This window comes from Dunckerocampus dactyliophorus, chromosome 13 (assembly GCF_027744805.1).
Source record: "Dunckerocampus dactyliophorus isolate RoL2022-P2 chromosome 13, RoL_Ddac_1.1, whole genome shotgun sequence".
Taxonomy (NCBI): domain Eukaryota; kingdom Metazoa; phylum Chordata; class Actinopteri; order Syngnathiformes; family Syngnathidae; genus Dunckerocampus; species Dunckerocampus dactyliophorus.
This window is the reverse complement of record NC_072831.1, coordinates 18,115,631-18,131,459: the sequence shown is the minus strand read 5'-3', so window position 1 is coordinate 18,131,459 and position 15,829 is coordinate 18,115,631. Positions and strand designations below refer to the sequence as shown.

Genomic DNA, 15,829 nt, shown 5'->3' with positions numbered 1-15,829 from the left:
AAACTTCTAAAGGGATTTATATTTCTATTGCTGTATCATATGTTCTATAAGGGAAGGCAAACTTGTCAAAACACTGAGGCCCCCCCCTTAAAAGAAACTGCTGAATTAAATATTTAGTCTAGTATATGCCTGTTTTTTATCTCTTCAGTTCGGTTTCAGATTCTCTTTGTCCATTTCCCGGTCTTTCTCCTTCCCCTATACATACACAACTATGATTCACTGTACACTACTTTATCATATTACACATACTGGATGTTGCATCTGGTGACAGGTGGAGGTGGAGGATGGAATGACAGCGCTCCCGTCAGTCAGGGTGGCAGACCTGTGCTGCTCGGAGGGCAGGGAGGACAAGCCTGTCAAAAATTCTGGCAGACACGAGGCGGCTTTGGGGGTGGTGGCGGTGGCTGCATGGCCGGAGGTGGTGGTGGAGGCTACAGAGGTCAGTTAGAGATTTGATGTTACTTGTTATATCATATCACGTGTGAAAATGGCACAGTTACAGATTCAAGAAAAGGAACTGTTGATAACTTAATTTCCTGCGGCTGACACATGTATAGCATATCCTCTAAAAGCCACCAAGCACTAAAGCACAATAACAGACATTAATTGCTATCCATTTCCACTTTATTGTCGGAGCGCACACTGTTGATTGCAAAAATTACAGCCACTCCCTGGGTTAATTGCGAAACAGTAACACGGGCAAAAGAAATGCATTCATGAAATGCTTGCAATGACTAATATCCATTAGCATGTTAATTAATATTAACACTGTTAGTAGTAATAATAGCTTGTTTATCATTTGCTAATGTTTTTTTCAGGTGGTAACACCTCGTTAAATGACAACCCCAAACATGACGGTGATGATGGTACATCCCTCTTTGGTCCAGCAGGAGAGCCCTACCTCTATCCTCTTAAAGGTAATGCTAAAGGATTTCACACTATATTCAAAAAATATGTTCATACTTTGTAGTGTTTGAATGAGAAAAAAAAACCTGTATTGCAAGAGTTTCATTTTCCAGCATCTAACCATGGCTATTGTAAGTACTAATGATAATTAGTGTGCACTGCTGTGCCACTTTTTCTTTCCAAGAATAACAACAGACAAGAACACAGATTAATCAAAAGACCCTTGGGTAAATCGATGTTTTTTTTTTTGTTCTGTTACCGAGACAGGTGATAATGTTGTGAAAATTACACGACAAGCGGAAGCAAAGGAACTGTCGACAGTGAACATGTCAGCTTGTTCATTAACTTGTCTCCTCTTTACTCAACTCTGAAGATAAATTGGGAACAGACATTGGACCCTTTTTTTCTTTTTTTTTTGTTATTGTAAAATAAAAATGTGTGTGGGTGTCGTGCTTTGCTAAGATGCTGATGGAAAGAAACTTTTTAAAAGCTCATTAAAACCCATTAATTGGTCCTTGACCCTACGTCCTCATCTTCAGTAAAAAAAATACAAAGATATTTAATTGATAATAAAAACGACGTCCATGTAGGTACAAAAAGTATTCTTGTACCTTTTTTCCAGCCTAAAACTCGATGGTTATGTTAGATATTATTATTACACCTTCAAATTCTGTTTATTAGCTCTGTGAATAGCTTCTCATAGAAGGCCTTCTTGACGCACATAAACTCACATAGCACAATCAGAGTTGCGCAACACTTAGATATAACTCGAGAAAAATACTGGGACAAGAGGCAAAAACACAGCAGTTGCATTGTTCTCTCGCTCTCCTTCTCACACACAAGCACAACATAACTTTCACTTTCCCTTCCTTAAAGGGCGCGGCAGCTGCTTTATGTGCTTTCATTCTGGGCTCCTGCTCAATCTTCAATGATAAGTCCAGCTCTGTAACCAAATATATTGCTCTTATTTTTTAGTACAATTTGAAAAAACTGTGTGATCATTGACTACTGCGCCGATAGCAAAGCGGTCCAAAGAGCCAGGAAAAATGGCTACAGAAAAGCAATAACCTTTACACTTAATTACAGGAAATGTCACAGATATAACACAGACATACTGTAATGTACTCAGCAGCCAGAGCATACAATATTTGTGTGTACTGCTTTCCAACTTGACATTGTTCCATTTTAAGTTTTATTGTCACATTTTTCTTCTTTACCATCATTGACACCCTACTGTAATATCATTTGGAAGTCTCACAAAATACTAAGAAAAAGCAACATCTACTTGCATGACAGACTGGATTTTTTACTTCTGAAACCTGTTTTCGCGCCACTGTAAAGTACAATTGTGACATTACAAGTCCTGGAGTCATTTTTGGGATTATGTGCCCAAGGATCGGTGGTCAAGACAATTGCAAACCTCCATGGAAACAAAACATCTATTAGTTCTCGATTTGATAAATATGAATCTGTATTTGTGCTCATTATTCTAATAACAAATTGATGAGGGAAAATAGCTTCTCCAGATGAATGTGATGGTGTTGCAATCCAAAAGAGTACACGCTTCCACAAACAGCCCATAATGAATTCATATTGGAGCAATTTGTCTCCACTTGCGGTTGCTGACATCTAAAAGGACCTAAATAGGGTAGTGTTTGCTCTTCATTGCGGCGTTTAATAGCTGTGAGTTGCTTTGCAGGGCTCACAGTGTGTAGAGATACGGTCCTTGCCAAAGGCTTCATCAAATTACCTCACTGATAAACTCATAGGCCGTCATCACTGGGAATATGAATCTGCAAGAGCTCGGCTTGACTCTCGCTAAATTAACATTTCATTGCTCTTCATGTAATGCACTGAGGCAAAGTCAATATGAATCACGGCAGAATACATGTGGTATGTTGTCGAGCAGAAGGTCGAGCAGGTCATCCAGAAACCAGAAGGTTTGATCCTCACTCCCTCCACTCATTCACTGTTGCTGTGTCCCCGGGCAAGACACCTCACCCTTCTTGCCTCCAGTGCTGCCCACACTGAATGAATGTCTGGTGGTGGTCGGAGGCACGAATTGGCAGCCATGTTTCCATCAGTCTACCCCAGGGCAGCTGTGGATACAGATGTAGAGGACAGTGTGTTCATGAATAATGGGTTCACTTCACCTTGAAAAGCGCTATATAAAACTGAATCCGTTATTATTATTAATAATGATGCCGCATGCGAAATTTAGAAATGTTATTCATGTGTGTAGCATTTTAGACGATGAAATGACATTTTTACTGACAATGTTTCATCGTTGTTTCATTAAATAAAGGCTTTTTAAAGTAATTTTGAACATGTTCACCAATAGTGAAGGACATTATATCTCGGACAACATTTGTATACTCTCTTTTGTCTGCTCAAATTATGAAAATAATATGTTTTTGGCTTTGATACTGTACATTGGATATGTGCGGTCAGGAGAGGCACCCGTCATGATGGAAAAAACTCATAATTATAACCTAAAATAAATATGAATATTTGTCCATTGAACTCATTCAGTCATTCATTTTCTATGCCACTTGTCCTCACTACGGTCACAGGGGTATGCTGGAGCCTATCCTAGCTGACAACGGGCGAGAGGCGGGGTAGGGACTGGTGGCCAGCCAAATGGCAGGGCACATATAGACAACCAACCATTCACACTCACATTCATACCTATGGACAATTTAGAGTTGCATGGTTTTTTTTTGGAATGCAGGAGGAAGCCGGAGAAAACCCACACATGTACTGGGAGAACATGCAAACTCCACACAGAGATGTCCAACAGAGATTTGAACTCATATCTTCCAGGTCTCCTGACTAATGAGTAGACCACCGTGCGGCCCTTGATCAAATACAAGGCAGAAACCTAAGATGAGGCTGCTGTGAGCGTCGACTCTCGGTTTAGTGCGCAAGCCAAGCCTACCGTCTGAGTGCACTGAGTTGGATCATGGCGCCTGCCAGTTTCTGTTTGTCAGCATGTCGCCAGTAATGTTTACAGAAACATTTATCACATAGATAACAAAAGTCTTTCATTTATTGTTTTTGACAGCAGCAACATCAGCTAGAAAGCAGCGAGTCAAATGTATTAAATATGTTCATACTCTGCTGAATGAATGAATGAATTGGCCTGCCAAGATGGGGAATTATACACTCCTGATCAAACGTTTAAGACTAGTAGAAAAATTGCAAGAATTCACATTTTGCACTGTTATGGAGGTTCTAAGTAGAGCTTCAAAAAGCAGAAAGAAGAAATGCGAGTGAGACGAAAAAGCTATTGAGTAAGCAATTTACTGCAAGCATTAAAGTGAAATAGGATGTTCATCAGCTGATCAAAACTTTAAGACCATAGCTTGAAAAAACCCTGAAGTCTCTCTAAAATAGAAATAAAACGTTCAAAAAAGGACTCGGTAATGAGTAGCTGCGCCATTCTTGTTAATCACCTCACCAAATTGGTTTGGGCATGCTTGATACCAGTGTTTCCAGGAGGCGAGTAGGAATGTTGTCCAGGTGGTGCAGACGGCTTCACAGAGGGCATCCACTGTCTGGAACTGAACTGCAGTGTTGTCCTTTTGAAAAACTCAGCCATTACCACACTGCACATCCTGAAGCTCCATTGTTCCATTGAAGGAAAAACCAACCCAGATCACGATGGCGCCCCCCTCCAACTGTGCCATGTGGATAACATCTCATGTGGGATCTCCTTGTCGTGCCAGGAATGTCGGAAGCCATCAGGATTTTTTCTCTTCAGCGAATAGAACTTTTTTGCCACCTTTTAATGTCCCATGTTCGGTGCTCACGTGAAAATTCCAATTTTCTAGCATTGAAGGAGACAAAGCCTTTGAAGATGTTTCTCCTTAAAAGCCTTCTCTCACAGATGCCATCTGATGGTTATTCTACTGGACTCGGCACCAGTAACAACCTCCATTTGGGCCGAGGATGGTCCCATGTCTTGATGGATAGCCAATTGGATCCTCCAGCTCAGGGCCGTTGACATTTTTTGGGGTCTACCACTTGACTTTTTAGTTTCATAAGCCTCAGGATCTTTGAAGAAGTGTAAAATAACCGTCTTACTGCCTTCAACCTCAGCAGCAATGGCGTGCTGCGAGAGGCCTTGCTCGTGCAGCTCAGCAATCCCACCACGTTCATAGAGAGAAAGCTTTTTTGCCTTTGCCATGGAAAGATCATGGACAGGGTGAATACCTGACAGAAATACCTATTTTGGCTTTTAAAGGCTGCGGTGTTAAACTTTTGATCAGCTGATGATCAGCCTATTTCACTTTAATGCTTGTTTGCAATAAACACTTAAAATGTAAATTTTTGCAACTTTTCAACAGGTCTTAAAATTTGGATCAGGAGTGTATATCCAAGCTCACCAGGAGGTGATCAGACTTGTACAACAAAGTATCAGAGCTTTTCCTGGAGAAAGATAGGGAACATGTGCTTCATATACAAATAAAAGTGACCACACAGACCACAAATATTTTTCAGTTCACAAAAAAATAAATAAATGGGCCTAACAAGTATTTGAAAACAGTTTTAAATTTGTTGAACCAAAGTGAATTTTTCTCTTCTTTTCTTATCCAATCTTAATGAGCAACCTGTATTAACATTTCAAAACCACCAAAAAGACCAGACGTGACCCTCACCGCACGTCACAGTTGTAATGCCATGGGTGGCACCTCAATCACCATATTCACAATGTGATGCTGTTGCTGTGTGTATTATTTAACACATACAATACATTAAATGTCCTAACATGTCCTCATTCACCTTATAGTGCTTTATTTATTTATTTTTTTGTAGTTATTTTCTTGGTGTGTGTCTATCTGACCTCCAAGTTTGTTGATCCACGTTGCTGTGCCTGCTAAATAGCTTATATTTTATTTCAGTGGTGAATATTACGCGACTTGTAAATTATTGTTGTTGCGTTGCCATTTTGAATGTTGTTGGAAGAGGAACTGAGAGGATATAGAGAAAAAAAAATAGATCGGATTTACGTGATGCCGGTTACCCTTTTTTTTTTCAGAACAAAACAATCCAAAAGAAACAACAGAGGAACCATCTGTATATAGTATGATCGATGTGTCATATATTGCGATATGAAATAAAGGCTGTCCTCAAACTTCCTGTATTTCTGTCAGCAATGGAGAGCGATGGAGAGGTGATCATCAGTCCAGTACGAAACTGCAGTCACTGTGAGAGCCGCGAATGCCACGAGATAAAGAGCGACATCGTCTGCTACTGTGACGATGACCTCATCCTGGCACCCGACGGCGTGTCCTGCATCAACTCTACAGGTGCGATGATACACCTTTACATTGTATTGTCTCACTTTTCCCCACCAGTGTATAGTCGTAATTGATTGAGCTAATCGTAATTGTACCTTTAATGGACTGTGACTCAGTGAATAAAAAAATGAATTAATCTGCAAAAGTAATTATGCCTTGGAGGCTCTGTACTCCAGTGAATCTTTATCTCAGCAAATGCCTTTATTATCTGTTAGAAATGACTAATCCATACTGGGAATTATCAACAGTAGCTCATGGTATCAGGACTGTAGCTCCACATGTTGAGTTGAGTTTCATGATAATTATCTACTGTTTGTTAAATATCTCTGGTCATGTCAAGCATTTAGGATAAAAGATGGATTTGGAATAAGCTTCATAAGTTTGAGTTAATGCAAGTGTAAGACCATGTCAGCCTTCACTATAAATGAGTTAAACTGTAACAAAAGGCTGTAGGCATCCCTCTGTGAAGCCAGAATGACCTCTTCAATTACGATTTGCTATCTCCGATGAATAATGAATATTTCAATGTGGATTTGAAATGAATCGATACGGGGCAGTTGTCACTATCATTACAATCAAAATAATAGCGCCATTGCCAACTCAATAATATTGTAATGACCTCGACTTTCTCCTTGCCCTAAGGATTTGCAAATCTATTCTCTGTCAGGACAGGCAGCAGATAATTGTATGGCCCTCGGTCAGAAAAGGTCACGTTCTGAATATGGTCCCTCTCGGTGTGCAGATTTGTACCTCAGCTTGAACAAGAGCAAAGAGATCTTCCATCAACACAACAAGGAATTGATATGCCACACATATTCTCAAGTGCTGTTGTTTCATCTCTTTCACATCATTAATTAAGCTGGGGATCAGATCAGGAAAGGAAATGTTAATACACGCCTCTCGCGAGGTAACGACTGGAATGCTCTTGTCTTCCCTTGTCATGCAGAGGTGTCCCTCCTGCCTTCCCAGCCATCTCTCTCCCACCTGGCCCTGGGTCTTTCTGTAGGCACCTCAGCCCTTATCGCCGCCCTACTGCTGGCCGTGTCTGGAGTCATGATAAGTAAGTGTCAGCACCGATGCGCTAACATATTCTATGACGTAGTTTACAGTCTGAAACACTTTAATTGATAAATGAAGATAGTATGCTCGACAGCCAGTTTTCTGTTTTTAAAAAAAGATGATTGAGGGATGCACATTGCAAGGTAACGATAAATACTCTGTACTCTTTACTTGCGTATCTTGCTTGCTGCTGTAACAAGTGAATTTCCCCGCTGTGGGATAAATAAAGTACAAATACAAAATACTAATTTAAATTTGCCTTAAATTATGTAAATGCAATCTGGTTGATTTAACCAAGAGTGTGGAGCAAGATATTTTTCATTTAAGTTTTCTTGCATCCATTCCTATGCTTTCCTGTAGATTACCATCTATTCCCATTCATTTTCCCATGTTTTCTCTAATTATACATTTCATACTGTAAATTCCAAGTACTCTTTTGAAGGTTATGCTATGAATCACACAGACAACAAATTAACTTATGATTAATTATTAATATTTAACAATTGGTCTGTGTCGCAACACAAATCAGCCTCAGGTTTTTTTTCTCCTGGTCACGTTGGTATTAATTCCACCAGGGCAAAAGTCTTCATTAGTTAGGATAAAATCAAATTTATTTGTAAGCACAACAGTTAGCAGGCTCCTGACACATTGGGGACGACGAGCCGATATTGGTCAAAGGTATACCCTATTGGACAGCTACACAGTATATCCTGCATGCTGGCAATAGTCAGCCTTTGTCGGCAGGTTTTCTCGATGATTGATCATGTTGAATCACTTAGAGAAATCAATCGCTCGCTGATTGTGTTGGCAGCTTCAGAAAAGAGGTACACAAAAAGAGAAGCAAAAGCGACAGAGGAGATCAAATGTTTCACACATATATTTCTTGAAAAGTTCTAGACCCTCTATGACCCTCGATGACCAAGCCGTGTTAATAGAGGTAGACCAGGGGTCATCTTTCAGGGTTGCCACAAGTTGAGTACAGGTGGTCTTCGGGTTACACCATTCCGTTTTCTGGCGTTTCGTGGTGCGTATGCACTCCCATAAATCAAATTTTCATTTTTGTCTGTAACCACCAGACTCGTTCGAGAACTAGTTACGGGGGAAGAACACACTGTGCGAATAACGTGCAGCTACACTAATCTCAATACTCGACAGCTGCAACCATCATAAAGACAGTATTGTAACGTCTACCTGGATGTTGTAAGGGTGGCAGAGTTGCTCGATCAACAATCCTCTGATTACAAAAACAAAACAACATCAGTAAATTCACCTGTCTTCTCTGCACAAATCTATCCTCGTCCCGCACACACACACACACACACACACACACACACAGGACTCAGCCTATCACGTTCACAGGAAGCCCTCCACATAACCACTAGGTCAATCCAGTATCCTTGAGCATGTTAAAGCATCTGACTTTATGAAAGTGACAGTAATAACTAAGCATATTGAGAGGGGAAAGGTCGCTCATGCTTTGGCATTCTACCTGTGAAGTATTCATTTAACAAACTATCATTTTTAGTAATGTAGAACTGAGAAGACTACCATCCTAGCTACTTAAGGGCTAGCGAGTGTATGCATGCATTGCACTGCAATTTAGTTGTTAATGACTGTAACTGTTCAAGGTTCAACATTATGTGGCTACATGTATTTTCTGTCTCTGTAGTCACTGTAGACACTTTTCTCCCACCCACGCGCGCAAAGTTCTGCAGCATATGGCCCGGTCCCTCTTGAATGGCACTTAACATATTGTTTTCAGAACACCAAGGCCTTGAAGCCAGTGAGCACATCCGATTGCCCAACAGCTTTCGAACCATTACAGCCAGACATGCAGTAATCAAGTCATCATCTCCTCCACATGCGCCCCCACGTTCCCTCTCCCACTTGGAGAGCAACACGCAAACACACATTTAGACTCCCACCTGTGCTCAGTGGCAAAGCGGGGGGTGACGACTACCTCTGTGTGCCAATGAATTGTGTTAATGATGGATGGCAGCCTAGCTGGAGGCTGACAACTTTCCCACAGTAGACAACGGTTGCTAAATAGCTCTTCTAAACACACAAATATGAACAGGAACGTGCACACCCACAGTTCTTATTTGGATTAATGTGTCTGCAGCACAGGTCAAAGGCTTTGTGTCAAGATCCATTGAGCTGTTTTACATAAATCTGCATAAATTGCTTTGATGTATCTGTCATTGCATTTAGCGTCAAGTCATACGGACATTAGGAATATGTTGAAAAACAGTGTCTCTCCAAGAGTCCATATTTCACTGACACAAGTGAATTCTGTTTCATAAAGAATGATGTCGTGCAGACGAAAGGTCTTCTGAAAGGAATACGAGTTGCACTTGTGTGTTTTGCCTCAAAACATAGTGTCAACTAGACAATGGATGTTAAAGTTTGGTGTGTAAAATATGTTATTTGAGGAGTAGAAATGATATTCTTCTCACCAGTGTACAGGCGTAAACACACTGAGCTGCAGTCTATACAGTTGGAGCTACAGAGTCCGGACTGCAAGCTCAGTAAACTGCGGGCCTCCACCATCATGACTGACTATAATCCAAACTACTGCTTCGCTGGTAAGACGGCCTCAGTCAATGACCTGAAGGAAGTTCCAAGACGCAACATCTCCCTTACTAGGTAAATGAAGCAATCGTATTCATGTTGGTAAGAGTCCAATATACTGTATTTGGGCCACAGGTTAAACTAAATCCCAGGACCTGAATGTAAACAGGTCATGGATGATGAGCAGACCAGAAATAGTGACTCTATCATATATTACTTAAGATATTACAGTAACAGTATTATCAGTATTTAAAGGTTTTGTGACGTAAAAAAGCTTCCATAATTTCTGATGGGAACACTTTTGTAGTGGCACGTCATCGTGGCATTTTTCATGAGCTGAACTCAAAGATGTAGAAGCTTTTCTATATACACCAAAGGCAAATATTGTTCACAAATCTATATCTGTGATAGCCAGCACTCGTAATTCATAAGTCAGTCCACCTCCCAGGTGTGGCATGTCAAGATGCTGATTATGCATGCTTATTGCACAGGTACTGTATGCCTTCGGTTGGCCACAATAAAAGGCCACTCCCTGATGTGCAGTTTAACTGTATTGGGAGTGGGGGTACGGGAGAGTCCAAAAACCAGTCACTGTCTGGTGTGGCCACCATTTTCCTCAAATACCATATAGACCGATCCAGAGCATCCCAAACATATTCAATGAGTGACAAGTCCGATGAATATGCTGGTCATGCAAGAACTGGGATGTTTTCGGCTTCCAGGAATTGTGTACAGATCCTTGCAACTTGTGGTCGTGCATGATCGTGCTGCTGTGAAAAGCAACTCAAGACTTTGTCTTCATAAAGTCCAAAATATGTCATATTCTTTGAAGCCAGTCACCTGATCTGAGCCCAATCGAGATTTTTCGGGGGCTCCAGATTCAGGGAGTCATTGACTGCATACATTGTAAACATTCTAGTTATATTTACATTTAGTTTTATTCCGTTCAATTTATGTTGACTTTGAAATAGTCTTCAATCACATCCTGACTGTTTTATTTCAAATCCACTGTGGTGGTTTATGAAGACAAACATTTTAAATTCAAACCTCATTGTCCAAATGCTTTTTGATCTAAGTGTATATCCTCAATGTGTGCTTGTTTAAGAATAATGTCTGAATCAAGATATGTGCTTGTCAAGGGAAATACTTGATGCACATGTGTCTCCAGGGGTCTCGGTCATGGTGCTTTTGGTGAGGTGTATGAAGGTCTGGCAGTCGGGATCCCAGGGGAACCAAGTCCGCTTCATGTGGCAGTAAAGGTGATGTCTCTCCTCTATAAGCCTAGAACTGTTTCCTAAAGGTCAGAGTTTGAAGTACGTGTTGAATGATGTAAAACTGAAATGACTTCTTTGACTCTCTCAGGATAGAATATCAATTGCACTTTGGATGTTGGCTATTTCAGTCACTCTTTTGCAATGAGAGGTTTTGAAAGACATTTAAATTTGACATATGCAGACTACACTGTAATTAGGTAATGTTTTTCTCTAAACAAAAATAGACCCTTCCTGAGGTTTGCTCAGAACAAGACGAGCTGGACTTCCTAATGGAGGCTCTAATCGTCAGGTAAGAACCATTGACTTTATTGCCCCAAATATTTACATGTGTTAAGTCAACATAACCAATGGCTCCTTGTTTTTATTCCTGTAGTAAGTTCAGCCACCAGAACATTGTACGCTGCGTAGGAGTCAGTCTGCATGCAATGCCCAGGTTCATACTCCTGGAGCTGATGACTGGAGGAGACCTCAAGACCTTCCTGCGGGAGATGAGACCTCAACTGGTGAGACATTTCATTTATGAGCTTATCTTGTTTCATGCAGCAGATATTTACACTGTATGGACAAAGGTATCGGGAAAAATGGTGGTTAAACATACGGGAATGGAGTAAAGCAGTGTGTTAAATACTTATGTGGAAATATCCAGAAGTACATATTTGAGGTCAAAGACCACCGATGTTGGTATCTCTGTTGTAAGTCATTCCAGAGGCCCTGGGTCCGTTTTTTTACACCAAATCATCCAAGCACAAAGTACCTTGCGTTGTGCACTACAACACGTCTTCCTGTCATGACAGAACATTTTCCCATGAGGATGGATGCCTAGAATTTTCCAAAATACAGTAGATCCCCACTTTTCAGGGGGGTTACACTTCGGGACCACCAGTGAATGGTAAAAATGTGCATGTAATTGAGTAATGTAAGATGATGGATGAACAGATGGAATCATCTGTTCATCAAGAAATTCAGAACAAATGTAAGTCGCCGCTTTGATTCATGAACTGATCAGATGTTTTATCCTGTATATATTGTGACTGGTGCATATCATACAAATATTGGCTTCTGATCCAGACACTTAACCAACTTACATCCAATTTCCAGACATGCCTGTTTTATTCACCGTCACAATGGTTCTCACACACAAATTCTCATAAATGTCTTCTGAATCTTTCTCAGGATCAACCTTCTAACCTGTCCATGGTTGACCTTCTCAGTGTAGCGAGAGACATCGCCAAAGGCTGCCAGTATCTGGAGGAGAACCAGTTCATCCACAGGTACCTGATCAAGTTGAAACATTTTGCAAATGCACAGTTGTCATAGACAGCGTAGTTGTTAAGGATGAATTAGTTGTGTAACATACCTGGCAGATGGGACAAGACAACAATTCAAGTATGCATGTATTGTTAATATGCAATACAAATGGGGGGAAAATATATACAGAATGCATAAACAAAGAAATTATTGTGACGACATCTGTTCAAGTGAAACATAAGAACGCATTTTGCCTCTTACATTACAGCTGAGAGGACAAGTAAGGAGTTTACCATCAGAACAGCCAGGTTGTTGCCTCTTTTTATGGCTTATATAGAAGGCACATGCACTCTATCCCTTTTATATCCTTGAGCAGTCGGTTTGAAAAACAATAGAATGTTATCTGGTGGTTTTAAAAGCTTCCTTTTAAGCCAAAACCCCCAAAATCACCTTTATGGACACAATTGAGGAAGGTCAAGTATAATTCGATATGGGAAAGGTCAAATTCCCTCCCACAATCACATCAAGGCAATTGAAGTGCATCTTCCTTTCAGGTCAGGTATTAGCCATTGACAAACGAGGCCTATTAAACCAACATGGAGCAATAAAGCTCCATCAATCCACCTAATGGCCGAGTCTTCTACAGAACCTTCTGACCTTCTACACTTCTATAACTCTTTCTGCAAGTATTGAAATGGTCCCTCACTGTCCTTGTGGGTAATTACAACATTTATGAAGATGCGCTTACCTGAAGTGAATGACACATGAATAAGGTGAGGATACGTATCTATACAAACTTGATGAACACACTATGAATTGTAATCACATAAGTGAAGTACTGCACTGAAGGCATTAAGGTGCCATTCGCTGCTGCCCACGCTCTTTAAAGAGTCCAGCAACAATACTTTAAAGCCTGTTCTCCAAACACTGCTGGGAAACATGCCTTTGAGCCCAGTTTACTTTACTGTGAGTAAAGCCTACAGTATACGGCCTATTAACATTGTTTTAATAAGTGGCTGTTTTCACATCACTGCTGCATGCACAAGAGCACTGTGTCCTTCCCTGAAGGCCCCGGATCGCAGTCGGTGACAATTCCTGCTGCATTCCAACGCTTGTCCTTGCTTTCAAGCAAAACCAAATCGTTAGCATGACTTCTTCCAAGCCATTAAAGCCGCGTGCGTCCCCACATGGTGTTTGTAATCAGGAAATGAAAGAACTGCTCCAGTCTTTAAACGCTGGAGATGCTGCTTAATGAATACATTGTATTCCTTCTCCATTTTGGATCGGTTACTTTTGTGTTATGCCCCAACACAGATAATCATGTGTTCTGTGTAAATAAACATAATCATTCAAATACATCCATGCTGACTGAAAGCAGCCCCTGAGACATAATATAAAAAGTAAGCAGATGCCCTAGACATGTTGATTTTAGTTCATACTAAATTATTCAATACAAAGCTTGTTATCGTTACAAACTCCTCTGGCACAATGAAGAGGGGCAACACTGTAGTCCATGTCATAAGAGAGCCCCTCAGTTAAAATCAGTCTGAACTATTACTATATCCCCATTGTGTCATTTCACATCTACTTTAATCAGAGGACGGCTGTATGCAGTATGCACGTGCAGGCTGGTGTGGTTCATCTCACAGCGAGTCGTGCGTTTTCTAGCTCTGCCGCAATCGCATGATCCAGCTGTAGCACAGTGTCACATGCTTGTGTTTTCATGTTCAATTTTGGCAATTTACTAGCGCTGGTGCCCACTTGTCTGGCCTGATGATGCGATGTCTGCTCACGACATGGCTTCTGAAGGAAGCTGCACGTACCAAGATATATTAGAACACAGTGTGAGCTTTTCCTTATCCCCACACACAGGAATAAAAAAGACGTGCAATAAAGTATTCTTTCACAAAATAACAAACCCCAATGCAGTGCAAATAACACTTTTATGTATTTTCCCATCTAAGCCACGTTCCCTGCATATATGCAGGAGCATTTCAATCTTTTTTCTGGGTGCCAGTGTATGGAGTCATAAAAAGCACTGCAGGAAGCTATGCCTTTCACCAGCAATGCCGATGGCAACTTGCTAGCAACACTAAGCGTCTGATCCAGAACAGGAGCATCTTTCTGTGTTTCCCGTCTTTTAAGACATCAAAATGTATGAACTACTTTAATAAACTTCCTGAAAAGCTGTGGAATTACTTGTAACAACTGTGTGTGCTGTTTCTCACCGTTCAGGGACATTGCAGCTCGTAATTGCCTGCTGACGTGCAAAGGACAAGGTCGCGTGGCCAAGATTGGAGATTTTGGGATGGCTCGGGATATTTACAGGTAAGATTTTTTGCAGATTAATAATATTCAGCAGATAAGCATAATATTTAGTATTGTTGAAAAGTATTACCGTAAACTCCGGACAATGAGCGCATCTGAATATAAGCAGCACTCACCAAATATAAAGAGAAAAAAACATTGTGTGCATATATAGGCCGCACTTGTACATATATAAGCCGCAGGCGTCCTCAGTGTGTCATGGGATATTTACACAGAAAGACACACAATAAATGTTGCAATATTACCTGCACTCGGTGTTCCCAGCGTCACTTGTTAGCTCCTATGATTGAGACGTGAGACGCTTTTTTTCATCGGACTTCAACAGCTGCCACAGTCAAAGTAGTCCAAGCAGAAGCTGTACTAATTCTACACTTGATTAAACTTACTTAAGATTTGTCAGATCAAAACACGATCGCTGCACAAGACTTCAAAACATGTGATATTACCGTCCACCTTTCTAGTCCAATTCAGTACTTCTTGAATCTGCACTCTAAGCATCATGGGAACTATAGGTATCCATCCAAAGTAGCAGTTTATAGTCTGAAATTTACGGTAATTGCTAAATGCAATAGTGGCCATACAGTCATAGAACCACAGTCATAGTCAGTCATAGTCATAGAACCTCGGTTAAGCGGCAGTCCCAACCTGCCGTTGTATGATCATTGTTATGCCTGGGAGTAATGGAGTATTATTATCATTTTGTAATATGTTTCATTCGATCGTGTAAAATGATGGATTTAATGTTGTGGCCTGTGAGTGTAGGTTTTTGGAACTCGTTAAACTATTGCTCTGGCCCTGAGGCTTATTAAGCTCTGTAGATGTTAAAACGCAACTCAGAGGGTGCTTCCAACTCCGTCTGTTAATCTCAGCCAATCTACAGAACAACCAGCATCTCATTATTCTTAGCTCAGATATTTTAATACAGCCTGCATGGTTTCACGTGATGCCACGAGTGCCCAATTCAGCAGGGAAATCTTCTGAGGCTTTCATCTGGTGAAAGACTAGAGCAGGGGAAATGTGTCGCAACATGGAGCTATATCATCACAGCATTCAGTGCAAAGCCTTAGAAGAGGACAGGGAGGGGTCTAAAGTCACATCCGGTTAAGGTTGTTGCAGAATTCCCCCCAGGGTGCCACATTA

General features: G+C 40.9%; 1 protein-coding gene across 2 annotated transcripts in view; it reads left to right on the top strand.

Moving 5' to 3' along the window:
* Positions 1-15,829, top strand: part of alk (ALK receptor tyrosine kinase) — a 375,499-nt gene that overhangs the window by 341,734 nt on the left and 17,936 nt on the right. For both annotated transcript variants that reach the window (XM_054795492.1, XM_054795494.1), the window contains exons 16-25: positions 272-439; positions 819-917; positions 6,063-6,218; positions 7,156-7,269; positions 9,728-9,914; positions 11,008-11,098; positions 11,338-11,402; positions 11,487-11,616; positions 12,287-12,384; positions 14,597-14,689. In XM_054795492.1, coding sequence (XP_054651467.1) covers positions 272-439; positions 819-917; positions 6,063-6,218; positions 7,156-7,269; positions 9,728-9,914; positions 11,008-11,098; positions 11,338-11,402; positions 11,487-11,616; positions 12,287-12,384; positions 14,597-14,689 — 1,201 coding nt within the window. The remainder of the gene's footprint in view (positions 1-271; positions 440-818; positions 918-6,062; positions 6,219-7,155; positions 7,270-9,727; positions 9,915-11,007; positions 11,099-11,337; positions 11,403-11,486; positions 11,617-12,286; positions 12,385-14,596; positions 14,690-15,829) is intronic.